Here is a 27,441-nt window from a genome sequence, read left to right on the forward strand (position 1 = left end):
TGATCAAACTCCACCAAGCCAAAATATAAGCAAATGCAATTACTGAACAAGTAATATGATTCCCATAAATGGTTCAAAATGATACTAAAATCTAATCCGAAAAAAGCCATTCACAATTTGTTCTCTCGCGATCTAGACATAGTTGACAGATGATCACACTAAACATGCCTACAAAAGATGCTGGAATTCATCTCGCTCATGTCCCTCATCCTCCTCCTGTTTCTGTATTACTGATGAATGCTTGAGAATACCGATTCAGGATCTCTCGTAGAACCCAGCTAAGGTTTTACGTGTTCCCTGATGAACTCCTCCACCTGAGATATATCCCCCGTTAAACCGGAGGCTTCCGCCACTGTGACTCGGTTCTGACACTGAGAAAATGTGAATGCTGCTCCTGGCACACCGAGTGTGAAGTCGTTCGTAATGTCAGCTGCTGATACCACACTTCTTGACTGCCGTAACTTATCACTGCAGTGCAAATAAAAGGTTTATGGTCACAAACCTATGCCAATCCACATGGATGGATTTCCAAGAATCTATTCTCTCAAATATAAAGGAAAGAGCAGATATTTCCTGTAAATGGAGCAAAGAGCCTATTTTTGCACCACATTCATATTGAGTGATAAAAAGAAGGCAAAGCCATAGAGTGAAAATATGGCATACATTTCCTTCTCCATCTGTTTTCGGATGAAGTCCTTGGTATGTGCAGTCACTTTCTCTGTTTTGTTGCAGAGGATGAGTACAGGGATTTTCTTCTTGACAACATATGCATTAGTCAAAACATCGTACAAGTACCTTTACCAATAAAGAAATAAGCAGTCAGAAATATAAGGGACCTTCACAATGTTCAATCAGTTGAGTAAATCTAAACAGCGTTGTCAGGGCTTACTCAGAAACAGCACGGCAGTTTGGTAAGAAGTCCAAAGCATCTACAACAAACACTAGGCCAGCCGCTTGAGGCAAGAACTCCTCCAACTTGGGTCGTAGGCGAGAGTGTCCAGGAACATCAACGAGATGAACAGGCTTTATCTTTCCTTTCTACAAACAATAACCCGGAAAATTAGCACCAAAAGGCAACAATAGGGAACCCTACTGTACTGCCATGTAACAGACTTCCAGTAAAAGCAACAGATGATATAATGATGGTCTCCAATCCAACAGAATATGAGCGACTATTGGAGCATCAATGAGACACAACAGCTGTATCTGTACACAATGCCCAGAAACTTAAGACACCTAAGCACAAAGAAAATTAAACTGGGCACCTGGCTGGATCCACCTTACGCATACAAGCAAAAGAGAAGTACCTTGGTAGTTTCTGAACGTAGGATGAAAGTTCCCTCATTTGGTTCCATTGATGTCACAGTACCCTGATGGTAAGAGCCATCACGAAGCTGGCAAATGCAATACAAGTTAGTCTCATGAAAGCTGAGATGACCAGAACAGCCGAATTTCCAAGACCAATATCTCAATAGCGGCATGCGTAAGAGTGAAAACATCTATGGACTGATGAACAATGCTAACTCTAGACCAACAAGAATCTTAGAAGATCGATATTCGAAACGTATAAGCCTCCATATATAGCAGTTACCGCTTCAACTCCAACCCCTTGAAAAATCTATAGTTACCTGATAGAAGAGAACAGTCTTGCCGCCCCCGCTGAGTCCAGTGAGCACAATGGTGTTAGACTTCTTGCGCTTAAACAACGGAACTGCAGAGCAAAACACACAAAATTCAGGCTTTCCCATAAACGAACACAATTCCCATCGGAACGAGCACGGAAACAGCATCAGATGGACGAATTGATCAGATAACCGACGGAATTATCAGACCAGGTGAGCGAGCGAGAACTCACTTGACAGGAGGACGACAACCGTGAAAACCAAGACAGCGATGGCGACATAGAGCTGAGCCGGGGGAACCTGGTGAACCTGCTCGAGCAATTGACCCAGCAACTGGTTCAATTGATTGGTCCAGTTCTCCACCTGAACCTTCCACTGCTCCATGCCCTCCATCCTCGCCTTCCGAGGTACGAAATTTCAGCAAAAGGAACCCTAAGTCTGCAACAAGAACAGCGATTCGGAGATGGATCTTCCGAGGGAGGGAGATTTGAAGAGGGAATCTGCAAGCCCTAATGAGGAAGGAAAAGGCAAAAAATTCTCGTCCTTCCCGTTTCTTCTTCTCCTCTCCTTCCTCGGCAAGCAATGCAACAATTTCTCCGGTAAGACAAACTTGCTCCGGTTCTTCTTTTTCTTTTCCACGGTGCCCCTCGGAAAGGAACAAATTATATTTTAACCCACAAATTTTGGATATGTGCCATTGACACCCTAAAGTTCTTGTAGAGATCACACTTGGGCCCTCATATTAACATCCTCGGGATCACCATTGAATCACCGGAGTTCCTGCAGCGCCAACTACAACGTTCGATTGGTCTTCTTGAAATCCGATACTGTGAGAGAAGCAGAGTGAAAAATTACATCTTCATTGCACATGATGGTCTCGAAGCTCTTGGCAAACTAAAGTGATATGTGATATAGTTAGCAACGCCGGATAGTCTAGAATTTCGGAATTCGAGGGTGCGAATAAGTGCTGTGCAAACTCCAGGGTACAAATTGGTCTAGAAGAAAAGGTTGAACAGTAAAATGTAACTTTACGTTTTTTCAAAAAATATTATTATATCAGGCAGTTTCTTTAGAAAGCCCAAAAGGAAAAATTAAAATTGAAATGAAAATGAAAACTATAGAATATAGACCATAGACGGCCCAAGTAACGACCCATGAGACGACTAAATATTGAATGAGTATTACTCATTCATCGTAGATGAGTAATAATAAATGAAAATACTTGTGAATGAGAACTTATAAACTCGTTGTGGGGTTAATTCTCTATTTTCAGATATTCTGATTTGATGTTACATGGTTAAGTGGCTGAATAATATTTACCGAATATTTGCTTCTATGGACAGCATTTTCTGTCTTGCCAACTCAACATGAGCTAATTTCGCTTAGGTGGCCACGGTGAGACCTATTAAAAACCAAAATCGACATGGTCTAACAAGATTGAGTTGGATTCGGGAGGTCAGATCGAAAACCGATATGACCTTGCCCCGATCAAATGGGCCAAATCTGAACCGTGCCACATCAAACCAAGGTTTCTGAACACGCCCAGATCAACTGGCTCCATATTGGGAAGGACAAAATTAATCGGCTTCCATTCTGTAAGGACGAAACTGAGTAAGATCAGCCCTCAAAGCTACCATCTAACTGACCTGAACAAGGCCGTACACGGGCTAACCTGACCCGCCTACTTCAGGTGTCTCCTATGTGACCAAGGTGAGGTGAGACCAACCCCTCTGTGACCACGATGCGGTCTCCCCTCACTGAAGCTGATTTGACTTGGCGAGGTAGGCCAATATCTTGATCAAGAACTGCAGCATTGATAAACAAAACTTTGGTCTCAACGAAGTCGGTTTTGATGCCACCAACCTCATTCGTAGTCAAATCTATTAACACGCACAAATGCCGGTCATTATCGAGTCGCAATTGTAATGCAACAATTCCGATTGCAGCAACATGACTAATCACACTCAAAATATCAGTTCTTGCTCAGAAATTCTACACAGTTACGTGACAGTGACCTCGCAGACATTCAATTTGTTCTCTGTGACACCAAGCATCCTTTATAAGCATGGTTTTTGTACCTTATACTTCCTTATGCTTGTCTAGAGAAATGAAATGATTGGCTGCCTCCGGCGAAAAGGATCTACAAGCTTAAACATCGAGTAAGATAAGATCGGTTGAGCAGTACAAGCGTACGTAATAAGCATCGCCTATGCCAGATCTGATAAAAGCAATGAAATCGTTGCAGGGACTTGCTTTCATTGCAGGCAGTTCGTTGCTATGAACTGTCTCGATTTTAATCAGAATTCTATTTCCTTCAGGTTCTAACTTAACAAACTTAACTCCGACACCACTCAATTCATATCTGCAATGTCCATTCTCTGGTCGATAACGTCGTATGACTCGTATATTGAGCCAGTCTGATGCAGTATTACTCTATTCATTTTGATCATTTTTTTTTCCTTCTACGGCTCTAATCTAATTATGTACTAAATCAACTCCAACCCCTTGATTCAGACCTCGGGTCCATCCCTAGCCCTATCTCGAGTTGCATCCATTAACTGCGCGTCCCACTGGCGATACTCTTCTTAGTTTTCTCTAGGCTCAGAGGGGCCGCAACACAGATTTGTTGCGATCGCGAGTACGAAATATCTATGCAAGTTTTGTGTGGAGGAAATGAAGTGTGAGCAAGTTTTTATTAATGTGCGTCCACCAATTTGAGCTACATTTCTATGCTCCTCATGACTCCTTATCCATTGCAAGCTGATATGAAAAGGATACCTCCTAAGATAAAATGTCCATTTCAGATTTCAACTCGTGACACTGAAACCCAAGAAACAAAAGATATTCAAGAAAATATGATCGCGCTTTGGATGAAGTAGTTGAGGAGTTGTTGTCAGTGATTTCTTGCTCACAATATCCCGGTTTCGCACTAATTTCCCGACTTGAAGTAAACGTCGTGTTCATCCTCAAGCTCATGCAGATGGGAAACGCTCCGGTCAAGTCATCGGGGCTGCCAGGGATCTCCTTCGTTGCGCCACAAGGGTATGTGAATCGATAACGGCATAAATTACTACTAGGCATGTGTGTCCCGTGAGTTAGCTTAGCGCAAAAATTGCAATACCTTACCCAAGTTAATTGGAGTACGTTATTGATGATCAACAAGCTACCGGTAGAGCAAACGAGTACACATAATCCCCGAGCTCTATATTCCTTTGTGACTATTTATATTTGTCCGTATCTATTGTCATTTCAAATATTCTTGGAACTAAAAGAATGCTTGTAGATCAAGTTAATTTATTCACAATCTCTCTCGTAACTAAAGAAAAATTAATTATATATTAATATAAAGGGTAAAATTGTTTTTTACTATTTGCTTATGATAATTTTTTTTCCTATCATAAATAATTCATGATAAAATCTTAAACGGTCATTATTCACATTATAAAGGGCATATTTCATAGTGTCATATGAGTCTAATATAATGAAATAGAAATTATACTAACTAATATAAAGGGTCACGAATAGTCTCATAGTGAGTAACGAGTACGTACATATGAATAAATTAGTGTGCAAGACTTATTAAAAATGAAGATTCCGTTCATATGACACTAGCATTTGCTTGGAATTAAGAAATTTCGAGTTTACTCACATGTAAGGCTTTGATAACGGTTTCCTCGTGCGCGGAAAAAATGTAGATTTCACCAAAAAGAGGATTCTGTGGTATAATAACACTATTGACTCAAAAATTTTAATCCTAAGCTTGCCTCTTGAATGAGAAACTTTCACAGATCATTTATCTCTCTTTTCTTGATCCTTGATATCTTAATAGGATCATCGGTTTTGCCCAAAAATTACCCATAACACAATATGTTTGGATTTAGGAAATCAACTTGAATCATCTATGAGAAAAGGAAATCGACTTGAATCATCTATGAGAAAAGGAAATCGACTTGAATTTGGAGAACTGAGGACTCTAACTAAAGCTGTAACCGGGCTAAATAAAAGATTAAAAAAAAAGTCGGGGATCCATGTTAACCTCGTTGATAGATGTAACTTAAAATGCACTGGTGCACACACTCATTTAAAAATCAGGAAGTTACAAGTTCAATTTTTACTAATTTTCATATGTACGGAATCTTCACTCTTAAAAATATTTCATAGTATCATATCAGTCTAATATAATGAAATAGAATTGCTAATAACTGATATAAAGGGTCACGAATGGTCCCACAGTAAGTAACGGATCTTGATTACCAGACAAGAGAATGCACCAATGCGCTACGTCCTTGTTGGAATTTTTGATTTACCTGTGAGCCAACGACCTATGACTCTAACGAGGAGAGAATACAGTCAACATGAAAATTAGATAATCTATATATGGGGTTGTTGGGTAATTTTGGTCATCAGATCTGCATCTGCATCTCCTTCTTTTTCTTCTTTTTCTTTTTCCCCCTCCTATAATGGTCATCATATGTTTGATTGCAGACTGTTGGTGGGTACTTTAGGTTGGTGGCAATAGTAGGATTTGGACATCCAAACATGGAAGATCATCCGTCAAAGGAAGACAATGAAAATTAATTTAACTTTCTTTGATTTTTTATATAAACCTACAAAAATATATAATTTAAATTATTTATGCAGGGTTTACCCAAAAAAATTTATTTATGCAGGAATACATACATACATACATATATATATATATATATCATATAAAAATAGAGGTTAGAAACGTTCCTTCTCTTTGGTTTTTGTTTGACTTCAGAAACCGGCTGATACGGCTGACCACCGGCGAGAAGAAAACTTTCCGTTTGTTTTGCTATACAGATACTAATGGTGCGTTTGGTTTCAGAGTTAAAATAACTTTGATTTTAATTGTGAAAAATGATAAATAATTATGTAGTGTGTTGAGTTAAAGTTAAAGTTAAAATTTTTAACTTGAGAAATATGTATTTTTATTATGTAGTGTGTTGAGTTAAAGTTAAAATTAAATTTTTTGTGATTTTAACTGCGAAATCAAACGAGGCATAACCTTGTAACGCTCACGGCACGCGACTTCTCAGTTCTCACGAAGTTAAATATACTCAATATGAATGCAATGAGTTAGAGATAGAAAAGCAATATTTGTGAATACAGATTGAGAAGAGATCGATCTGCGGGTTCAAAATTAAATACTGAAACTAGCTATTTCGAATCTTTGATAAAGTTTGGGCCCGCTCCATCCAGTATTGAAAAGTCAATTTGTATGAAGACGTTGAACCGTAGTGAATCAGAAGCTCCAGAGAAATTTTAATGACATGTATCTAGTCGTCCTATTGGATATACATATATATATTTATTTATTTTTATTTTTTTCGAACAACCAGATAATGCATATACGTAGAAGGGACTCTCTCTGGTGAACTAAAACAATGTTTTACCACTGTACACCCGGTGGCCAAATGGCTTCCCCTCTTCAGCTCTCTTTTATATATTGATGAGGTACTTCTGAATTTAATGTCGACAAACTTAAGGCACCGAACAAGCTATCGAAAGACTTTTGTGCATTCTAAGTTTTGGCTATAAAATGAAGTGCTAATAACATAAATAGGCACTCGGTTTACTCAATTTCTCATATTTAGCACTTGTTAAATTTATATGATTACACAAAAGGACATGCAGTTTTAATTATATTTCAATTCTAGCATGACTGTAAAATGTTCATAAAAAATTCCAGTAAAATGCTCATGTAACATCTTTGCTTGCCCACCATAGCACGGGTGAAAACGTGCAACATAAGCATTTAACGGGCCCCATGGATATTGACGATCTTGCTAGAGTTGGGACGAAATTTAAACCACACGTCACTTGGCATAATTATATAAAAAGCGTGCTAATTTTGGTACCATGTGCTTGTTTATATTATCAACCCTAAAATATATATGTTAATGACATGCTTAAGAAAAATAAAAATATATTATATGTGAATTTCTTGGGCTCCTTATTTTACTTTTCTTTACTGCCCTTAAAGCTTCTATTGTAAATAAATAATAATAACAAGAAAGTTCATATTCTCATCTGTTGTAGTTACAATTATTTTTTGTTTTTACCCTTCTTTGGGTAAAATTGTTTTTAACTATTTGCTTATTATAATTTTTTCCTATCATGAATATTTCATGACAAAATTTTAAATGTTCATTATTCACGCTAATTTTATGAAGAATATTCAATGATTATAAAAAATAATAGCTCACTATTCATGTGACTATAAGCTCATTTACTCGTTTTATGTAATCTCATTGATACTCTCTTACGTCATATGGTGAAATAACCACCAAAAAAAAATCCCTCATATAATCCTAAGGTTGGTGGATCGATTAGATTAATCAATAAATTAATTGATGTGCACAAATGCTGGGAGACATCTCCCTGTCTAGTTAGGCAAAACTACGATATCGAATGATCATGATCATTTGACCTTGGAGACTTGGAGATTTGGGAGTCTCGAGAGACTTAAAGAACGATAAAGAAATCGACGAAGATGCTGGAGAGGGATTAGGGGAGTTGATCAGCGGTTCGGGGAATCATCTGTCCGTGCTGCAGCATCGCCTGAAGGAAGATTTATGGTTCTCTATCAGAGTCGTAGCATCACATTACGTGCTGCAGCATCGTCTGAGAGCTCAGTTGAAATATGGGTGAGCTCGGCCCGCGACCCAACTAGCTTTTCTTTGTGTTTTTCTACTCAAATTGACTAGGGTTTACCTCTTTTGACCTCGTTTAGGACTCCTTTATATCTCTTTGGCTTTCGCTTGTTTTGTAGTACATTTTGGGATGGCTAGGTTTTCTTTTGGGAGAACTGGCGGGGTTATATTTGAACCCAAGACATCCCCCGGCGTGTACTTGCCGTGGGAAGGAGCAAATGACAGTGAAATTTTCTTCTTTGTTATTTTCCTTATTTTGGTCGAAAATGAAATTGAAATACTCGTAATGTAATAATAATGGTGACAAAGACATTCCCCTTTATTCCATAAAAATAATTGAATTCATAAATTACTTGATAAACTTATCTCGGTGGTTCCAACTCCCCCATTGCCCCCTTATATATAAATTATTCAAATCAGTCGATCCGCCATGGAAGCTGACAGCAAATCAGAGAGAGAGGAAAGCAAAGAACGAATCGAAGAAGCACGAAGATGGCCGCTGACCAAGGATTCACCGGCGAGGTTCCCATTCACGGTGATGTCCTCGAGCTCTTGCTCTCGTACGTGCCGCTGGTCGACCTCGTCCCCGCCGCGCACGTGTCAAGGTCCTGGAGGCGCGCCGTCGCCGCCTCCCTCCGGCACTTCAAGCGCGCCAAGCCTTGGCTCCTGGTCCACACCCAGGGCCGCTGCTCTGGCTGCCCCTCCTCCACCTACGCCTACGACCCCCGCTCGGGGATATGGATTGAGGTGGTGGACGCATGGCGGCCGCCGGTGAACCTCGCCTCCGCCGTCCGGTCGTCGCACTCGACGCTCCTCTACGCGCTCTCCCCCTCGCGGTTCTCCTTCTCGTTCGACCCGCTCAACCTCAAGTGGCACCACGTGCAGGCCCCGGTGGTCTGGCGCACGGACCCCGTCGTGGCCCTGGTCGGCCACCACATCGTCGTGGCTGGCGGCGCATGCGACTTCGAGGACGACCCCCTCTCCGTTGAGACCTACGACCTGAGGACTGGCGCGTGGAGCGCGTGCCAGTCCATGCCCGCCATCCTCAAGGACTCCTGCTCGTCCGCGTGGCTCTCGGTCGCCGCGGACCGCCGCCGGATGTACGTCACCGAGAAGGTCTCCGGTTTGACCCACTCGTACCATCCCGAGGCGCGGGCCTGGTACGGGCCGTACTACCTGAGGCCCGACTCGAGTGTCTATTACTCCGTCATCGCTTTCTCCGGCCACCGGTTGATCCTGGTCGGCCTCATTGGGAGCTCGGAGAACTTCGAGAGCCTGAAACTGTGGGAAGTCAGCTCCGATCTGCAGGACATCGATGAGATTGCCGAGATTCCGGCGGAGCTCGGGGAGAAGCTGAAGGACCAGTACACCGGCGTGCCTTCGATAACGGTCCGTGCGGCGGGCAATTTCGTGTACATGCACAGCCCGGAGAGGCCGGAGAACGTGGTGTGGTGCGAGGTGGCGGCGCGCGGGGGGCGGAGCGAGTGGGGTTGGGGGAGGAACGCTGCAATTGGCGAGAAGAACTGGTTGGAGAGGATGGTGTTTACATGTGCAAGCGTCGGGGTGGCCGAGCTGGAGACGGCGGTAGCGGCGGGGAACCGGAGATTTCGGGTGAAGGAGACGCCGTCATCGATCTAATACTATGGCATGAAAGTCCGTTTCAGAAATAATTGTCTAATTTCGAAACGGGCCCACATGACAGAGTTCTACATTTGTTTACTGAATCCCCCAGCCGTTGATGAAATGATGAATAAAATGAGAAGCGACTCTTTTTTTGTTTTTTGTTTTTTGGGGTGAAAATGAGAAGTGATTCTAATCTTGCGTTTGGTTTCAAAATAGATTTTGATTTTGAAAAAAAATGATATAAATTGAGCTCGTCATTTGACTTTATATGAATTATTTTGTTTTGTTGTGAAAAAAAAAAGGTATAAATGGGGCTCACTCTTTAATTTTGTATAAGTTATTTTATTTTGTTTTTGATAGAATTAAGTTAAAATTGTGATTTTAAAATCACATTTACAAATCAAATAAGTCATAAAAGCTTTTTTTTATGTCAAAATTAAATTTTAAAATTTTAAAATTTTAACTTTAACACACTACACAACAAAACACACTCTTTTCAAGTCAAGTAGGTGGGCCCCACATATTATAAAACATACAATCCAATTATAATTAATTATCTACACAATCAAAACAGGTGGGGTCCACAACGATTAATTTTTATTTGTCATTTTTCACAATAAAAATCACAGTTACAAATTCAAAACTTCAACTCTAAAATCAAACGGATTGTGAATATTTCATTGAAGTGATTCTCATCGTCTTCGAATCAAATTCTGATTCTACATTGATTCCTTCTCTCCATTGAGCCACACATCCCCGCGAAATCAGTGGGAACGGAAAAGGCAGCATCAATGGTGAAGGTGGGATGTGTTCGATCTTATTTGGGTTTCTGGATTCGATATGGGTTAGATTTGATTTGGCTTCAATCTGAGTTGGATTTGACTTGGGTTCGATCAAGGTTTGATTTGATTTGGGTTTGATCAGGATTCAAGGGATGAAGTATGAGAAACAGGACTCCGATGGTGGTGTCGACGATGCCCAAAGTCATCAATGGCGATGGTTTGGGCGGCTGGGCAGTGTAGGTCAGTGGCAATGAACGGAGGCGGAGATGGGATTTTTTTTTTTTTGCTGAATATTAATTTAATTAATATAATATATATATGCGGGCCCTCATAAAATATTCCAAAAGAGAGATAAGCATTGAAATAGGAATCTCTATTTTTTTAAGGTGTCTATGATCTATGTGGCGCTTATGTGATAGTGTAGAGCTCAGTTCAGAAACACTAAAAAGAGATATCCATGAGAAGTTGTCTTAGTTATGAACATTTGACATGGGAACACAAGATGTTTTGTTCCCGCTCGTGCAAAATGTTCATCCATCATGTAAAAAGGGAATGTAGTGATTGAGTGACATGCACTCTCATTCAAGAATTAATAAATTTTATATTCGATTTTCAAATATTTATACTTATTTATTTAGATATTTATCATTTTGTACGAAGTTCATTGATTTCCCTTATAACTGAAAGAGGGAGAATTTTCTTTTGATTAATGCCGCCTCTTAGTTCTAGATTGAAAGATTTAAAAGATGAGGAATGTACTACATCAATCGAAAGATGAAACCTTGTTATCCACAATTTGAGTAGTGGCGCTTAAATGACAACACCACAACGGTCCATACTCTTTATGCATGGAAGGTTCTAGTTTGAAAGAATTTTAAGATATGGAATGTACTACCTCAGGGAAATCTTGTTCTAAATACAATCCACAATTTTAGTTATGGCGCTTCACTTACAAGACCACAACAGTTTGTATTCTTTCTTACTCGTTCACATTGATGCAGCGTGGATCACGGTTTCTCGCGCCTAAACCTGAATTTGGACTCGGAGAGAGTAGAACATGTCTAAAAATTAACACCCAAACGGGCCATGATAGAAGAGAAAAACTCTCATCTTGATTAACAAAATATTATCAATCTTCGTTATTCTTCCATGGCCATAGGCCTACAAGACTTTAATAGAATTTCTAACACGACTAATAAAAGGAAACTAGAATCCTAAAGATAACATAGTATCAAATCCTAAATATTTAAGATAATATCTCCTAATATCTTTCTGTAAAATATAGTAATTTAATTAAAACGATAATATTTCTGAATTACATATCAAGAGATCTCATCTATTCCTTTATTTTCACGAGAATCATTCCTTCATTAAACCAAAATATACTTATTTGAACTTCGAATTCTTGAATGGTAAACTTCCTACCTCCGTGTCACAGGCTCACTAGAGCATAAAAAGATAAAGAAGAAAGCAGAATGAAGAATGAGTCCATATATGTTGTAAAGCCCGGTTCAATGAGCTCAGTCGATTCTTTGAGGAAGATAAGAATCAACGAGGTGTTGTGTTCTTGTCAGTCTTATTTTGTGGCCCTCCTGTTTACTGATTCAAAGCCCATTTAACAGATAAGAGAAACAAAAAAGAACTCAAGTAAGCGAGAGCTACAAATGTAAAATAAGATAAAACGAGAAAAATTGAAAAATGAAGAAGACAAATTTAACAAAGATAGAGTACTAAAAGTATTATGAAAAAAAGAAGAAAAGAAATAACATATACAAAAAAATTACGAAAGGTTCATTAAAACAATCATAAAAAAGAAAAAGAATATAAAATCAATGAAAATGGAAAGGGTCGACATCTTTTGAGGCCTCAATGCAAGGCTAACACAAATATGATTTACTTATGGGGACATGCAATAACAATTCCATCAAAGAAATACATTTGAATAAAGGAGACAAAGGCATTTTTATACTTTATAACATATTTAAATACAAGCGAAATAGAGGGAAAAGAAGGGTAGGGAAGCATTCTCTCATTTATTTCTTTTTGTTTCCCTCGATCCAAATGAAGAATTAGGTGGTGTTTGATAAATTAAGTGCTTAAAATTAAGCACTTAATTAGTTTAGAGAAGAAATGTATAAGAAGAAGTGATGAATGAATAAGGATGAGAAAAAATTTTGTGAGAAATAAAAAAATCAATGGAAAATGAATTATTTTATTAAATCAAAATTTTCTACTTATTTTATTAAATGATTTTTTTACTTAATGATTAAATAGCTTAGATCCTTATCTCTCATATTTTCCTCTTTCTTATATTCGTTTTCTCTTATAACTAGCTTGAAACTAATTTTTAAACACTTATTTAATTAAGTTAAAATAAACACACTAAATCTTTCAATTTTTGGCATTTTTATCATTTTCATCTTATGCTTTTCTTTTTCTCATTCATGTCCTCAAAACTTTTACATTTTGTCCCTTTAATTTGAATCTCAAATTTTCCATTAACAGTGCTTAGTGGATATTTAATTTGATTTATTTCATTTATTTAAAAATTACTCTTCGGCAAACATTTTTTTTTTAAAAAAAGGGGGGCAATGAGCCCAATGGAAGAGCTAGAGGGGGCTATTGGCATTGGTCGACAACCAGCATCCCCCTCCAAGGTTGCCCACGTCCTCTCGAAGTAGAGATCTCGTTTCATTTGAGGGGCAGGTCGGGCCACTGACCTCGAGGGGTGAGGTGGGGATCACCGGCCAACTCCCCCATCCCTCTAGTCGACCGAGATCACTTTCAATTTGGGGCTGGGATCATTGGCCGGCAGTCACCATCCCCGTCTTCTCCAGCTATTCCCCTCCCCGTCCTTCATTTCATTTTTCACTTTTCTTTAAAATTTTATTCTTGTTCAAGGAACATGACAAGAGTTTGACATAAAATGATATGTAGCTCGTTTGTATTGGCTTCAAAATCCATGCCAATACATTGTTAAGGGTAAAATCAATGTCAGGACCAAAGTGGTAGAAACACCGAACGTTGAGAAAAAGAGTGACGATAAAGTCTAGGAATGGGCGACGTGGGTTAGTTCAAATGGTTCGGCGCTTGTTCCGCTTAAGTAAAGTTTCGAGTTGCAGTTCTTATGAATACGAAAAATCCATGTTGTGAGAGTTGTATCCCTTAGTGGGTCGATTCGGCTCGACTGAATTAATCGGGACCTAATCGGGCTTCCGAATATCATTGTTTACACTAAAAAAAAAGGTTTAGGAATGAAAAATAGCAAAATGGTTAATGTGGGTTGATTCAAGCGATTCGGTGCTTGTTTCTCTTAAGCGAGGTCTCGGGTTCGAATATTGTGAATGGAGAAAATTCATGTTGTGAGAGTTTTACATTTTTAGTGGATCGACTCGGCTCGAACTAGATTAGTCGAGACCCGTTGCACTTCCAGATATCACGATACTAAAAAAAAAAAAGTAGTTTTTTTTTCCACCAATAGTAGAATTTTTCATAAGAATTAAAAACAACTTATTAGCTGTAAATCTGTAATTCCTGAGCCCGGCCGAGTAACGTAGTCTGCCCGGCCCTCCCAGTTCAACGCATTGTGGTCCAACTGCAATTGTACAAGAAAACTCTTCAATATAGGCCCGCTTCATTTTGTCCAATGAAACCCAAAACCAAAGGAAAAGAACACCACATTGCTTAGCTTTTAACCGAAAAAATAAAAATAAAAATAAAGAAGAAGCGAATAGTGTTTCATATGCTTCCACGACAGAACGACTATCGGGAGTTATTTAGAGCCGCTGAATGAGTATGAATATCTCGGAGCCGGTAATCAGCTTGAGCTAATCTGACGTGAAAAAGCCGCTTATCATTCGAAGTCGCTCGAGTGGATCTGTCAAGTGACAGCCCCCGCCCAATTTCCGATTACAGACCCGAATGGGAAGGCGAGAATAATCAGAATTATATTAAGACTGAGGGTCAAGTATCCTCAAGATTAGTTACAACCATCCACCAATTGGAGACAATGAAATGGCAAGCTTGGGCCCACTTCGTTGTCATCCATTTGATTGGGATGGAGCCCACAGGCCCAATACAATACGCTGCCAAATTCCTCAATCATGATAATTTTATATTATTATTATCATTATTATTAAGCCGATTCCTCTTTATTTTTATTATTATTATATTATGCGTAAGGTCTTCAACTACACCAAAAATAGGAAAAAAAATACATATTTTTATATAATAGTAAGGAATGTGGATACATATGGAAAATATGTAGTAAATAACTAAGTGATCATCTGTCTCGAAATTCTTCATTAAAAAAGAAAATTTACGGTGTGATTTTCAACGTAGACGATGATAATTTCAAATATCTGAATATTCAAATTAATAGTTATCATGAAAAGGGTCATAATTTAATGCATGTTAATAGTCAAATCAAGATTTCTTTTCTTGGTCGAAGAAAAAGTAGGTCCGGTCCGACTATTTGCAGGTCAAACAATCGAAGATTTTGGCTGAATGGTAAAGTTCAAAGTTCAAACAATCCAAGTTAAATGGCGAATTAACACTCATATCGGCCTCTGTCCTTTGGAGCGAAACCTTCTTGGTGATGAACAATCCTTAAGCCGTTGGGAAAATTCTTTACACCTTTTTTGATTTAGTCTCTCTTTTTCTATCATCTTAAATGAAATATAAGAAAGAACGTAAAAACTGAATTGGATTCTTTGGATAAACATTATTAGTCTAATCATTTCGTTTAAAATCGGGTGTTGACTCTCAGTCGTGTTATTAACAACTCGCACTAAAGCGTGGAATAAAAAAATGAACTCACCAAATGAGTTGAAAACCCTTGTCTTGCTATGCTAGGACCTTTAGTGGTCTCTTTTTGTTGTTGTTGTGGTTTTTTTTTTTTTTTTTTTGGAGTAATTTGCAGTTCCTCTTTTCAATTCCAATTCTCAATTCCAATTCAAAGATGGCTTTTTCCCCGGTTTACTCTCCCATAATTGCACCGAAGGGAAAGCAAAAGTTCCAAAAAGACAAATACCAAATCATGCTATCTAGCATCTAATGTTTTTCTTTTGGACCATTCTTCACTCGCCACATTTTCCATTTTATCTTTTTTTTTTTTCCTCCGTTGTATCCTTTCAAATGTCATTTCAACCTCATGGGTTTGGTATCGGGCTTGGGCCCCCATAGACTTTTTTGCCTTTCATCCCACTTCGCTTGGGTCCTCTTCGTTCGTACTCGAATAAGACCCAGTTGCATGTTGCCCCGCTATATGAAACGTATGTTTTATGATGTATGGTATATCAATTTGTTAGGGATGCACTGGGGCATAGGGTCGGAGTCCCCATCCTGTCGCGGAATTCCATTTACAAGTCCACGTTCAACGGAGAAAATTATTAAAATTTTCGCAATCAGAAAATATTACAATACACATGGACCACCACAAGCTCTAGACCGTTAATGGATTTACTCGTATGCCGGATCCTCGATCACTTAAAGTTGATCAAACAGTGATTCATTGCGGGGGACAATGACGCTGGTGTCAAGTGGTTCTAGACGTTCCTGCACCAATCAACAAAAATGTTGTAGAAAATTGTTAAGTGTATCAATTCTATCAAGATTAGACGGTTTTTTCCTTAATCGACTAGTAACACCGGTAATTACGCTACACCGATACTTGAAAAATGAGATGATGTGAAAGTTGATATATACATTTGAACGAGACCTCCTATGATAATGTTAGTTGTTGAGGTTGAGGGGTCACTCCTGGAATGCATATATATCCATGCATGCTCTACGCATTCTTTCGTCTAATTGATTTATCAACGATTTGTAGAAATTTGCATATACATACTTTGCTCAAAATCCGACAAGGGAAATCACAATAAGTGAAGTAGAGCGTAAGTTACATGCAAATAATTAACCGAATCATAGATATTGATCATTAGATCTTTGAAGCATAGAAATACATTTATAGAAACAAGGGAAAAAAAGAAGAAGGATATGGTGGTAAATGACTGAGATTGTGAAGGCACCAAGCGTCCGGTCCAGTGGGCGTTGAACAGGTGAAGTCTTGAAACACCAATGAGAATAGGAGCACGTGAGTTAAAAGTAAACTCAACCATGGGAATCTACTTGCCTCGGATTTACCTCCGCTTTTGTTCGGATTAAGAAGGATAGATAGCAGTGAGTTGTCGAGGATTATTGTACAAATTCGATAATTTTTCATATCCCGCTCCTCCATAATCCTTCTTGATCTAGATCCAAACGAGCACTTAATGCAGAAAATCTAATTAAATCCTTAATTGATCATGTCTTTTTTTCCCCTTAAAATTTTTTAAATTATCACATAACGTGAAAATATTAAAAATTTTGCTTTAAATTATTTCTTTTAAGATTGTTGGATTGGAATTTCATTAATATCCGCTCCGTTGTCGACGTAAAGATGGCATTTTCATAGATATATATATATATATATATATATTTGTAAGTATTTTCAAATAGCTATCATTCGGTACTTGACCCAAGGTAAAAGCAAAGTCGGTTTTCTATCTCCATACGTTTTTCCCCTATGGATTTGGAAGGGTTAATGCATAATTTCGAGGGAAAATCAATATAGCAATTAGCAACCCATGCAGAATGTAACTAAAAAGGGTCTGAACCTCGCAGCGAAGTATTTTATTTGAGTTATAATTACATTAGGATTTATGGCTTAATGTTGTTATTGAGACTCTAATGGGGTTTCAAGGGAATGTCATCCGATTTTTTTTTCCTTGATAAATTAGATACTGACGATAAAATGAATTTCAATTTATATTTAACTAATTAATTAAGGTAAAAAAAAAAAAGTTCCCCTGACTAGAGGAGGAGCAGGCAGGTAAAATGGGAGAGGACTGTTCATTCTCTTCTCTCATCAAACGACACAAATGTCCCTTGGATTTAAGGTAAAAGTCTCGAGCACAGTTACTGGAAATTCTCTACTTATTAATTATAATAAATATAAATAATTAACATAATAAATTATTTATAATAACAATTAAAAATGATTTGTTTAATTTCCCTTAATCAAAACCTAAAGTAAAGCTTTGAGAATATTTCAGTTTTCCCAACGCGACAAAAATGCTCTAGGGGCTTGTGCCCACCATCTCTTTCCCCCCTCTCCTAGATAATGTCAAGACATAATAATAATCCCTTTAAACTATTCAAGATTTAAAATATATATATATACATATATATATACACACACTTATAATTATTTTTCAATTTTTTTAGTTTCCCATATTACCCCTATTCTATCCTCAAATTTACCAAGAATATTCCCAGGCCATCGGCAAGTAGATACAGCAGTGACTGCACTGTGTAGCGTCTAACTACTCTATCACTCCCCGTTTCTTGAAAGGCCTTGTCAACAATAATTTCTATCATGACTCATCGATGGCAACAAATTTATGTAAATTGATATTTCATTTGTTCCAAATCCTGATAGGTGATTAACGAATTTTACCTATTGAATTATGAGAAGGGTTTAAGGATAAGTTAAAACCTTATAGGGTTCGAGAAGGGTTTATGATTTTTACCTCAAAATCCGTCTTAAATCCGTTAAGCGTAAATTTACTAAATTTCATTTCATATTTATCATTTTATTTTTGTTTCCCTTTATTTTAATTTAAATTTTAAGTATTTGTAATACTTATTTAGTGTTATGAACTGAAAAGTGTCGTGGTTTATTATTTTTTAACATATTATGAATTTATAAGTGTCGCGATTCATTTTTCTCGAACATGTTATGAATTTACTAGTATTGTGATTTATTTTATTTAGTATAATTATTTGTTTGGAATTTATATTTCGTATTTGAATACTTTTTGTTATATCAAACCATTTTTCTATAGATAAGATGTTATAATAAGTTCATATAAACTTTTCTTGTAAACTTATTAATGGGTGAAAAATGGGTTCCCAGTGAATTTTCATTTAATTAGTGGGACGACTTTGGAAATTTTCTTTTAAAATATTAACGAGTTTGGGAAGGGTTTAAAAATGACTTTTCTTAATGGGTATGGGCATAAGATGGATATAGCCGTTCAAACCTCCCCAATGCCATCCTTAACTGATGTTGGCAGCTAATATTTAGTGAGGAGTACATCTATATATTTATCTATGCCCCACAACTCATTTTGCAAAACTTCCATGGGTTAGTAAATCTTGCTTCAAATTGAGATCCACAATGCGCAAAAATAAAAATAATAAGTTTCGATCTGAATCTCAAAATTTTACTACAAATTTTATTATCGGATGAATTGAAAATTCACGGAGAATTTCAGTCTTGTGAATTATATACAATGTCATGTTTCCACCGGTATACTTTGAGACATATATTTTGTGAGATTTTGAGATGACTACAGCTGTATAATCTAAAAGGTTAATATGAGTAGATAGGATGTGATTTAATTATTCATTCACTTACCCTTTATCATGGGTTGGCTATACATATGCATAGTATATCAAGTTTGCCCTATATGATATCATGTGAGATTTTGAGGTAATTGCGACCATCTAATTTAAATGATTAAATGTGTAGTTAAATCATTTATTTGCTTACAATTCCAAATTATCATATTTATAATTTTTTCTTCGGTGTGAACTATGTTATCCCGAAGTCCAATTAGGCTCACAACCAATTCAAGTCGAGCTAGGTCGGCTCATTAAGAGGTAAAGTTCTCATAGCGTGAATCTTTTTCCATTTACACGATTCAAACTTGAGAACTTATTTAAGGGAAATAAGTGCCGAACCGTTTGAATCAAGTAATGTTATTTATTTATAATTTATTTAACCACGTAAGATGTAATAAAAAATAAATGTACTACTAAAAGAAATTGATAGACACTTGCACTAATGATGTTTTATTGTAAGAACATAAATTGCATTGAATGAGCCAAACACTTTCCATTGAAGTTTTCAACTTTTTTTCTTTTTTTCCGGACATGTAAAGTTTTCCCTTTCTAAAGCTCTAGTAGTTAATTTTTCTCTTCCATGAAAGTTATTTGAATCAATGATTAAATTAATCTGTACCATGAATCTGCCCATATATATATATGTATGTATTTTTTTTGGCGGGAGGGGAAAAATGTAAAAATCAAAAGGAAAAGGAAAAGAGGGGAAGGGCAAATGTGGAAAATAAGAAAGATAACAAATAATAATGCATGCGGGGCTAAGCATGCGGCATGTGTCCCGGTGGGCGCATTTTAGATATTCTCTCTCTCTCTCTCTCAATCTCTCATCTCATATATTATTAATATTAATAATAATAATAATAATAATATTATTATTATTATTACATGCTACTAAGCACAGACACACACATTAACCAACACACACTGAGAATTTAACCTTTTGATGAGCTGAGAGAATTTAACCTTTTGGGTACAAAACCTAAAACCTACATCCCCCCCTTTTCCCGCACTCCCACCCCCCCCTCCTCAAATCAATATTTATTTATTACCATCGTTTTCTGTTAATTAATTATCGCCTCCATATTAAATATTCTCATAATTAATAAATTAATTAAATCTATGAGATCAAATCAAATCTAATAAACATCATCAGTTATAATTCTACCCCCATCGCATGCCCATACCCGTAGCTCGTTGCATAGCACCTAGAAATAAAAATACCCATTTGAGGACCTCCCAGACTCGATCTTTGAAATTATGCATTCAGAAGTAAGATCTTGCAATGTGAGATAACGAATTTTATTAGAAAGCGTTTGCTAATATGTTTAGTTACATAGCATATCATAATATCAAATATAATGTGCCTTTGTGTTGTGTTCAGTTGCTTCAGTCAATAGAAGTTGGAACACGATGGCCTTATTTCCCACTTTAAATTGATCGTATCGTGTATAATTTTACCCAAATAATTATTTATATCGGTACAATTAAAGAGGGTATTGTGTGAAATTTTGCTCAAATAACTACTTATATCGGTACAGTTGAAGATGATAACTTATACGTGATTCAAATCTAACCTAGTGGATTACCCCCAAAATGCAATTTTCATATTTTCATATTATGCTTGGTGTTCCTTTAAATTTCTCAAGAACATGGTTTGGAATACTCGGTCCCGGCGCATTGTAGCTTTTGGCAAAGACCTGCAGAAGGTCTCTTTTAACAGAATGTGATTATTATGCCCCTTTATTTCTATTTTCTTTTTTCATTTTCGAAAAGAGTTGAGCCAAAAATTGGAATTGAGGCTTACCCTCTCCTCCCCACCACCCCAAAAAAAGAAAAAGAAAAAAGGAATTGAGGCCGAAAGACAACAAAGCCACAGACAATCCAAGCACGTGACCTTCTGCCTTTTCATTTTCAAAAAGGGGGGAAAAAAAAAAACTCTGCTTCTTTGCTCATTTACTCTCCCCTTTCCCTCCCCTCTCGTATCTCTCCCTCTCTCTTGTCTGTGTCTGAATCTTTGATCAATCAATCCGGCAGCAGCACCACCCAACAATCCTTTCCTTTCGATCCAATCACCATGCTTTCTGCAAAAATGTCAAGAAGAAACAAAACCCAGAACGAGTAAAGGCAAATGCAAAGATATATAAGCTGCAATGGATTTAAAAAAATAAAAAATAAAAAGTTCGCTTTTTTTTTTTTTTTTAAAACCGAAGAGTGAAGTGCTTTCTCTGCTCTGGCTCTCGTCCTCCTCATCTGTGACCGTGTCGAATTTGGCAGTTTGTCTTGTCCCTTTGCAGAAAAGCCTGGTCCTTTCCCAGCGTGAGAAGTGAAATGGGATTGTTCTGATTTTCGCTTCACTCACTCATCCTTCACCTCCCCTCTCTCCCTCTCTCTCTTTGTGTCTCTGTCACTCACTTACTCGCTCACTCACACTGTGAAGATAATTGTAAGACTCTGAAGAGAGGAGGTGAATGGCAGATAGCAAAGAAACCTACAAGAGGATGCTCACAAGGAATCTATGGGGATCCCCCAAAGAATTCCCAGATCTCTAGGATCTCAGAATTTTAGGATTGAACCCCTTTTCCTGCTCATAATTCTTGCCCTTCATACTCTTCCCTTAGCTGCTTGTCTCGGCTCTTGGTTTTGATTCCGAGTGTCTGTTTCCGGGCTAGGTGTTATGTGCCCCAGCGATTTCAGCTTCTTCTGGGTATTTGGTTATATATAGCAGAGACCCATTTGGAGGCTTATTAGCTCTGTGAGGTCAGTCTCATTCTGGGCAAGTCTTTCTCAGACGGGAATGAGGCAAGAGAAGTTCAGTGGAAATGGATTGTGTTGATTTTGGCAAGTTGGTGGTGGGGAGGAGGTCAAGTTTCTGAAGTGGGGAATAGAGTCATGGAGAATACACTAAACAGAAGTCTGCTGTTGAGAGTGGTCTTGCTGGTTTTGGCATGGCTTGGGAGCTCCTCTGCTACTCTTTCCCCTACCGGGATCAACTATGAAGGTGCGTGTCTCCATGGGATCTCCAACATGGAATTGTATTGGTTTTCAATGGTCCTTGTGAGCATTTTTGGGATGTCATGCTATTGGAATCTCAATATCTTTTTCATGAATCATTCAGTGAAATATACTTGGTGGGCAATGGAAAAGATTCGACAGGAAATGTATTCACTCCTTTGATTCTTACAATATTGTATTCTTACATGGAACAGTGGTAGCTTTAATGGCCATAAAGAATGCTCTCCATGACCCATACAATGTTCTGGACTGGGACATGAACTCTGTAGATCCGTGTGGGTGGAGGATGGTAACTTGTACTTCAGATGGCTACGTTTCGGTCCTGTAAGTCCGCTTAAGAATCCATGGATATTGTTTTCCTTTTTTCTTTTTCAATTCCTCTGAAATGGCGGAATATTTTGCTGATGAGTGGTTCTTTATGGACAGTGGACTTCCTAGTCAGAGCCTCTCAGGGACCTTGTCTCCAGGGATTGGAAACCTCACCAACTTGCAATCTGTGTAAGCTTTTGTTTCGGTACTCATTTTCTGTTGAGCAATCGATTTCCTGGTTTGGGTCCGAAAGCTGATAAGGCACAATTTCTTTCATTCACAGGCTGCTTCAGAACAATGATATCTCAGGACCCATCCCTGCATCGATAGGTAGGTTGGAGAAGCTTCAGACGCTTGATCTCTCCAACAACACATTCAGCGGAGAAATTCCTAGTTCTCTTGGGGAACTCAGAAATCTCAATTACTTGTAATGTCCAAAACTGCAACAATGTTTTGATCATTTAGATTTCAACTCTTTATTGGTCGAATTCTCAGTGTGTGTATTTTCCATTATTTTTGCTCGAAGTCAGGCGGTTGAACAACAATAGTCTTACTGGTTCATGCCCCAACTCATTGTCTAACATCAAAGGCCTAAGCCTTGTGTAAGTCCTGGCTCTTTGTCTTTGGTTTGATTGCTTCAAACTAATTGCAATTGTGAAACTTTACATAGAAACTTCCTTTTTGTACTTATATTATTGAAATATCATTTGAAGAGCAATCTGTTTGCAGGGACCTCTCATATAACAATCTGAGTGGTTCTTTGCCGAAAATATCAGCACGGACTTTCAAGTGAGCTTCCTTTTCTTTGGAACATTCTAGCTTCGTTTTTGATGAATTCAGTACATATATTAATAACCAATGTTTGGCTGTTCTCTCCCCCTTACAGAATTGTCGGGAACCCTTTAATCTGCGGAGGGAATGCCAAAAACAACTGTACTTCTGTCTTACCTGAGCCACTTTCCTTCCCACCTGATGCTCTAAAAGGTATCTATTTGCTCGACTTCTTACTTCAATCAAACAATTGAATTTATAAAAGCTTAGCAGAACTTTGTTTCTCAGATGCACAAGACTCGGGAGGAAAAAACCATCACATGGCAATTGCTTTTGGAAGTAGCTTTGGAGGTGCTTTTTTCATCGTCATTGTTGTTGGGTTACTAATTTGGTGGCGGTATCGACACAACCAGCAGATTTTCTTTGATGTCAATGGTGATTCCCGCTCTATTTCCCCATTTCATACTGGTTTTGATAACCTGACAAGTATCCATTTTTCTTCTATTAAAGAAGAAACAGGAAAGAAACAAGGAAAAAATATTGCATTGAACTTACATTGTTTTTCACAATCTAATGTCTCTTCTTAAATGCTATTCTGCACAATTTTCTCTTTTATTCTCATCTTTTTCTTGGATAAGAGCAAGACAAGATAATGGAGAATTTTCACCGCAAACGAATCTCAAATGTGGAATTTCTTGTGCAGATCAATATGATCCTGAGGTTTGCTTGGGCCACTTGAGGAGGTACACTTTCAAGGAGCTGAGGGCAGCAACAGACCATTTCAGTTCAAAGAACATTTTAGGGAGAGGCGGGTTTGGTATCGTTTACAAGGGGTGCTTGAACGACAGGACTCTGGTAGCTGTGAAGAGGCTGAAGGACTATAATGCCGTCGGGGGTGAGATTCAATTCCAAACAGAAGTGGAGATGATAAGCTTGGCTATTCATCGGAATCTTCTGAGGCTCTGTGGTTTCTGCTCGACGGAAAGCGAGAGGCTGCTCGTCTACCCTTATATGCCGAATGGAAGTGTAGCATCCCGCCTAAAAGGTCAGTTAATGCGGATCGTCTTCTGACTTTCTAAAAAAAGGTTGTTTTCTGATTGAATAAAGCATATCTTTTTCATAAGCATAATTGTGAAAAATAAAATTTGAAAAGCTTTCCTTTTTCTTTTGAAAAAAAATGAGAAATTTAGGTTGAAATATATAACCAAGTTAGACCCTAATCCATGCCTATGCGAAAGCAGACTGACCATCCACAACAGGTAACTTTCCGGTAAAAGTTGCAGTTTTCTGGGCTAATGCCCAAGTCTATTCTCCCATCAGGAATTGTAAGTTTGAACAACTCTAACATCACTAGTAACTTTTGATTTGAATTTGCAGATCACATTCATGGAAAGCCAGCTTTAGACTGGTCAAGGCGAAAAAGGATAGCTTTAGGCACAGCAAGGGGATTAGTCTATCTACATGAGCAGTGCGACCCTAAAATCATCCATCGGGATGTAAAAGCAGCAAACATCTTGTTGGACGAGGATTTCGAGGCTGTTGTTGGAGATTTTGGGTTGGCGAAGCTTCTGGACCACAGGGATTCCCATGTGACCACAGCTGTTCGGGGGACTGTGGGCCACATTGCTCCGGAGTACCTGTCCACCGGTCAGTCCTCGGAGAAGACGGATGTGTTTGGGTTCGGAATCTTGCTCCTCGAGCTTATAACGGGGGAGAAAGCTTTGGATTTTGGGCGCGTAGCGAATCAGAAGGGCATAATGCTTGATTGGGTACTCTCCCTCGCGAATGGGCCTCTAATCATTTTAGGAAGAAAACATTCTGAGAATCAGCTAAAGCTGTTAGATCATGTCTTTATGCTCAACCCCGTTTGCTTTTTCCATGCGAGCCATCTGATATAAGCCGTGCTACTCTGTCCCGACCGTATCACCCTGTTTTGTTTTGCCACTCGCGTACTCGCTTAATAGTCTTCTCAGCACTTCCAGTATTGCTTGCTTGCAGGTGAACAAGCTCCACATGGAAGGAAAGCTGAACCAGATGGTAGACAAGGACCTGAAGGGCAATTTCGACCGCATCGAACTGGAAGAAATGGTCAAGGTTGCCCTTCTGTGTACGAGATTCAACCCTTTGGAGCGACCGAGGATGTCCGAGGTTGTCAGGATGTTGGAGGGGGACGGTCTTGCCGAGAAATGGGAGGCGTCTCAGAAGGTTGAGACACCGAGGTTCCGGTCATGCGAGAACCCTCCCCAGAGATACTCCGATTACATAGAAGACTCTTCTCTCGTCGTGGAGGCAATGGAGCTCTCGGGGCCCAGGTGACAGTAAACTCCGTATTTGCCCCCGAAGGCGTCGAAGCGGCCAAGAGAAGTGAAGGTGTTGATGCTGGGTGTCCAGTGAGTGTATCTATATCTGTATAAAAGGGTAAAAATGGAAAGAGATCGTGTATAAGCCATCTTCTATTCTTCGCTAGAAAATTCAAATTGCGCTGGTTGAGCCTTTTTGTTCCACCCAAAAAAATTTTGATGTGGCTTAACATTTTCTTTTTCAAGAAATTTCGCCTCTTATGTCTCGATGCTGATGAAGATCGCTAATCGATGCATGCCGACATGCCGACACGGCTTGGAGTTTACCAAAACTAGACAAGATCCGATTGCTTGAGACTCAGACTCTGTTGAATATGTTCTCGGATCCGTCTTAGAGGAGATCAAGATGTGTCCGATTTCTCCATGAAACTGCTTGCGCGAGGAAGGCCCATATCATCTCCAAGTTCATTGTTCGGCTGAAATGGCGTCGTTCGTTGGGTCGTTAGATGCTCCGACAGACAGCAGCATGCGCCGCTCAGCTTTGAGATCACTGGATGCACGAAAGCTGCAAACCTCTGCGGTCGGACCTCGCCACTTGTCGCGCCGGAGGGGGAGTCCGCATGTGGTTCGCCGTTCGCGCGTGCTATGGCTCGCCGACGACCCGGCAGCACGTGGCGCCAGCTTAACCTGATCGGGCAGTTCAACTCCGCAGGGTCATGGGCCCGCCACGTGTCCACTTGCATGGGCATGGGCCGATCCGAGACTCGTAGTGGTGAAGCCTTAGCAGATTTTTCCGGAACGTGGGCTGCTCTCGACGGTTGACGAAGGACAAAACATTGAGTATGATTTGACGAAATTACCCCTCATATGTTTTTTTTTAAAAAAAATAAATTTCTACCATGATCTCAGATCTGAATGATCAATGGCGATGACTTTCAATCAATCGAGATTCAAACTAAATCGGTCTACTAAGGATAAATCTCTTTCCAATTGTGATTTTTTTTTCCATTCACAAGATTTTGATATTGTTTAAGAACAAGAGGGTCGAATCAATCAATGTTTTTATTTTTTTCTCGTATTTATCTTATTTCGGTGAATGTTCTAACGTTAATGTTGTAATCCTAGACCGGAACGCCAGATGATAGTAAAAATTTAAAAAGCAGAACAAAAGAGAATGCAGCTTAATAATTGGGCTAGTGTGTCAACAAGAAACTATGTGGGCTAATTCCAAAGTGATTCAATTACGCACATCGAAAATACTTTAGGACAAGTGCCGGTCACGACCAAATACGGATCACTGGATCAAGCATATTGTTAAGCAAGATATTTTCAAAAATAGGAGTTTTGCCCTCAAGAAAAATTCGAAATCTTTCCATCAAGTAAGCAATCGAATGAAACGCGATTAAACTCATATTAGGCAAATGAAAAATTTTCGATTATATAGGATATTCGCAATCTCTCTATTTAAAAAAAAGAAACAGAGAGAGATTCCTGATCTAAAAGAAGATAGAGGAAAGGAAAACAATAGGAACATACGAAGTCCCACTAATGACAACTAATTTTGAGATATTTTAATCTAAGGTCAAAGGACAATATCATTGCTTGCCGTGAGCGCATTATTTAAAATTAGATAATATTTGCATATTATCTTAATAATAATTGGATGTGTATGCTAGTATGGGCAAAATCTTTATCGAAATAATTAAACTGTACTGTGCGTATGAATTTTTGTTTTCCTCGAGAACGCGATGATTAATTAGAGATCTCTTATGATAGAGTTAGCATTCGATTTCTAAAATTAGAAAGAATTCAAGGCTGTTTGGGTTCATATATGTTATGAAATATAAATATTTTAAAAAATGTTGAATCTCATAATCACTTATGTATCGAAAAAAAA

General features: G+C 38.5%; 3 protein-coding genes and 1 long non-coding RNA gene across 4 annotated transcripts; 3 read left to right on the forward strand and 1 right to left on the reverse strand.

Moving 5' to 3' along the window:
• Positions 1-9: 9 nt before the first annotated feature.
• Positions 10-2,225, reverse strand: LOC116210696 (signal recognition particle receptor subunit beta-like). Its single transcript, XM_031544686.1, has 6 exons — positions 1,856-2,225; positions 1,629-1,711; positions 1,308-1,394; positions 890-1,038; positions 664-795; positions 10-468 (listed from the first exon to the last, which is right to left on the reverse strand). The coding sequence occupies exons 1-6, from the start codon at positions 2,013-2,015 to the stop codon at positions 279-281; spliced, it is 801 nt and encodes a 266-aa protein (XP_031400546.1). The 5' UTR covers positions 2,016-2,225; the 3' UTR covers positions 10-278.
• Positions 2,226-8,574: 6,349 nt separating this feature from the next.
• Positions 8,575-10,082, forward strand: LOC116209995 (F-box/kelch-repeat protein At1g23390). Its single transcript, XM_031543771.1, has one exon. The coding sequence runs from the start codon at positions 8,792-8,794 to the stop codon at positions 9,935-9,937; it is 1,146 nt and encodes a 381-aa protein (XP_031399631.1). The 5' UTR covers positions 8,575-8,791; the 3' UTR covers positions 9,938-10,082.
• A 218-nt stretch (positions 10,083-10,300) lies between these two features.
• Positions 10,301-11,321, forward strand: LOC116211849. The gene is made up of 2 exons (XR_004157759.1): positions 10,301-10,722; positions 10,847-11,321. It is a non-coding gene; the product is annotated as an uncharacterized LOC116211849 (long non-coding RNA).
• A 9,811-nt stretch (positions 11,322-21,132) lies between these two features.
• LOC116210442 (protein NSP-INTERACTING KINASE 3) lies at positions 21,133-25,808 on the forward strand. The gene is made up of 11 exons (XM_031544309.1): positions 21,133-22,150; positions 22,359-22,488; positions 22,591-22,662; positions 22,757-22,900; positions 23,004-23,075; positions 23,203-23,262; positions 23,360-23,457; positions 23,533-23,679; positions 23,948-24,289; positions 24,622-25,013; positions 25,243-25,808. The coding sequence occupies exons 1-11, from the start codon at positions 22,042-22,044 to the stop codon at positions 25,558-25,560; spliced, it is 1,884 nt and encodes a 627-aa protein (XP_031400169.1). The 5' UTR covers positions 21,133-22,041; the 3' UTR covers positions 25,561-25,808.
• Positions 25,809-27,441: the final 1,633 nt, after the last annotated feature.

Source organism: Punica granatum, chromosome 6, assembly GCF_007655135.1.
Source record: "Punica granatum isolate Tunisia-2019 chromosome 6, ASM765513v2, whole genome shotgun sequence".
Lineage (NCBI taxonomy): Eukaryota > Viridiplantae > Streptophyta > Magnoliopsida > Myrtales > Lythraceae > Punica > Punica granatum.

What these genes read in the sequence shown, in the direction of transcription:
- LOC116209995 (XM_031543771.1), top strand. Translation starts at nt 8,792, where the DNA reads ATGGCCGCTGACCAAGGATTCACCGGCGAGGTTCCCATTCACGGTGAT.
- LOC116210696 (XM_031544686.1), bottom strand. Translation starts at nt 2,015, where the DNA reads ATGGAGGGCATGGAGCAGTGGAAGGTTCAGGTGGAGAACTGGACCAAT. An exon ending in GGTTGTCGTCCTCCTGTCAA is followed by an intron (nt 1,712 to 1,855) that starts GTGAGTTCTCGC and finishes TTTGCTCTGCAG; the next exon opens with TTCCGTTGTTTAAGCGCAAG. An exon ending in AGACTGTTCTCTTCTATCAG is followed by an intron (nt 1,395 to 1,628) that starts GTAACTATAGAT and finishes TGCATTTGCCAG; the next exon opens with CTTCGTGATGGCTCTTACCA.
- LOC116210442 (XM_031544309.1), top strand. Translation starts at nt 22,042, where the DNA reads ATGGAGAATACACTAAACAGAAGTCTGCTGTTGAGAGTGGTCTTGCTG. An exon ending in CCCACCTGATGCTCTAAAAG is followed by an intron (nt 23,458 to 23,532) that starts GTATCTATTTGC and finishes TTTGTTTCTCAG; the next exon opens with ATGCACAAGACTCGGGAGGA. An exon ending in GATTTTCTTTGATGTCAATG is followed by an intron (nt 23,680 to 23,947) that starts GTGATTCCCGCT and finishes TTTCTTGTGCAG; the next exon opens with ATCAATATGATCCTGAGGTT.